This window comes from Volvox carteri (genome assembly GCF_000143455.1).
Source record: "Volvox carteri f. nagariensis unplaced genomic scaffold VOLCAscaffold_119, whole genome shotgun sequence".
NCBI lineage: Eukaryota > Viridiplantae > Chlorophyta > Chlorophyceae > Chlamydomonadales > Volvocaceae > Volvox > Volvox carteri.
The window spans coordinates 94354-96584 of NW_003307662.1; the positions used below are offsets into that span (position 1 = coordinate 94354).

The following is a 2231-nucleotide window of genomic DNA, read 5'->3' on the forward strand; positions in this document are numbered from 1 at the left end:
GTAGTCGGATCCATCTGTGCTCATGTCTCATGTGGCTCCACAGTGCCTGCTGCTGCTGCTGCCTTCGGCCAGCGGGGGAATGTATTCGTTGGGTTCAGCAACTCACCACCAGCATCCAACCAAATCTACCGGATTAACGGCGCCACAACTTGGTATGTGTGTATGTCCTAACGTACGTATGTATGTACGTATGCATGTAGGCGGCGGAGGCGGCGGAGGAGTTCAACGACGGCAGTGGTACGGGAGAGGAGGATCTTTGCGCCAACCTGGATGCGCAAGAAGATGACACCGATGAAGACCTGGTAGGGGTGTTGTGTATGTATGCACATATGTATATATGTATATATATGTAGGTAGGTAGGTAGGTGGTGGTGATGGGAATGTTCCGAGTGGGGTAATTTTTGTTTGGTCACTATTTAGGTTTTCGCACCGCAAACCGCCAACCGCTCCTCATCCAACCATCGCATGCCGTACATTGCATACAGGCCAGACGCCACTAATAATAATAATAATAATAATAATAATAATAATAATAATAATAATAATAATAATAATAATAATAATAATAATAATAATAATAATAATAATAATAATAATAATAATGATAATGATAATGGTAATGGTAATGGTAATGATAATGATAATGATAATGATAATGATAATGATAATGATAATGATAATGATAATGATAATGATAATGATAATGATAATAATGATAATAATGATAATATTAATAATAATATAATAACAAATAATATAATAATAATAACAACAATAATAATGATAACAATAATAACAATAACAACATCAATGCTCGCTTTGTGTTGGTCTTCTCTGTGCATCCGTTTTCGGCTTTTGTGGTGCGTCGTCTCAGGCCCGTGGTCCTCCGTGTATCCCTTGCCTTGCTGGCTGCGTGGGGCCCTGGTTTTTGTTGAGTGTGTAGAGGAGGCCCCCGAGTAGAGCCCCTGCCCCCGGTGGTGTTTTCTATTTGTTCTTGTTTTGGCGGTCAAGAGGGACGAGAGCGCGTGAATAGGCAGGCCAGGCGAAGTGGCGCCTTTCGTGCGGTTCTTGCATAGATCGGTTCGCAGTCTTCTGCGCCGCTGTGTTGCCTAGCCAGGGACTGGGAGAGAGTCCCGGTTGGCGTGAGTGAGGAAATGAGGCGCGCGCGGAGGAACAGACGGACGTAAAGCCGCGCGCCCTTCCCTGCGCTGTGTTTCGGCCCGGTCAGGGCCCCCGGTGCTCGTCCTTTATCGGNCGAGCCGCCCACAGTGTAACACCCCCATCAATGATATATAAATAATAACAGCAATAATAGTCACAAATACTCGCTGTACACGTTTCGTTATTCCCAAAACATTTCTCTAATTTCAAACCCATATTGTATCGTCACCATGCCGCCCGCTGTTCTGCCAGGTGTACGACAACAGTGGTGTCGTACAGCATCCCCGCAGCCCCTCTCTAATGTCCCGTCCCCGAAGTCCCCCTCTCCCCCTGAGCCCGCGCCGCCCGGGATCCTTCAATACACATGGTGGTAGCGGCGGCGGGGGCGGTTCGCGCTCGGGGTCGCCTGCCTTGATGGGAGTTGGCAGCGCTGGCGGTGGCGGCGGAAACCTCAGCGGAGGCGGCATATCTGGGTCGCCATCAAGCCGTGCGTTGCTGTCGTCATCGTACGGCTCGCCACGGCTGCCGTCAGCGATGCCGCCGTAGGTGCTTAGACAGTGCAGTGGTTGGCGTTACGAATGTGAATGAGTGGTCGTTATGTCGTTGTCAAAAGGAGGTTACACGTACGGCGGTTACATGGCGAGGAGAGAACTAGGGCGGTACTGTGGGGTTTGCTTCCATTTACTGTACGGCAGTTGTGGCGTCGGCGGAGCTGGAGCTCCCCGCGGCCCTGAGCGCTAGCGACGGCCTCCCCTCCCCTCTCCTCCCCTGTCCTCTCCGCCCCTCTCCTCCCGGTTGCCGCTGCGCAGTCAGCGGCGAGTGTGTGTGAGTACCTGTATGGACCTGTGTGTGAACCTCAGGCTTATTCCTCGCGTGTCTATGAGCCAGCAAGTCCTGAAAGATTCATCCTGAAAGGTGGTGATGATGATGATCATCATCATCGTTTTGCAGGTTTATCTTTCCTATCCGACATGAGACATGATGTCGAAATGTTCGACTGGGAAATGGTCATTAATTTGACCCCCCCCCCCTCGGGGTGTGTGCAACGATCTGATCGACAGCAAATGAGG

At 50.0% G+C, this 2231-nt stretch overlaps 1 protein-coding gene across 1 annotated transcript in view; it reads left to right on the forward strand.

The window, feature by feature from the left end:
• Positions 1 to 2231, forward strand: part of VOLCADRAFT_108456 (uncharacterized protein) — a gene marked incomplete at its 5' end in the record, with an annotated part of 11135 nt that extends 8904 nt beyond the window's left edge. The window contains 2 exons of the mRNA XM_002959021.1: positions 201 to 302; positions 1414 to 2231. Coding sequence (XP_002959067.1) covers positions 201 to 302; positions 1414 to 1707 — 396 coding nt within the window. The 3' untranslated portion in view covers positions 1708 to 2231. The remainder of the gene's footprint in view (positions 1 to 200; positions 303 to 1413) is intronic.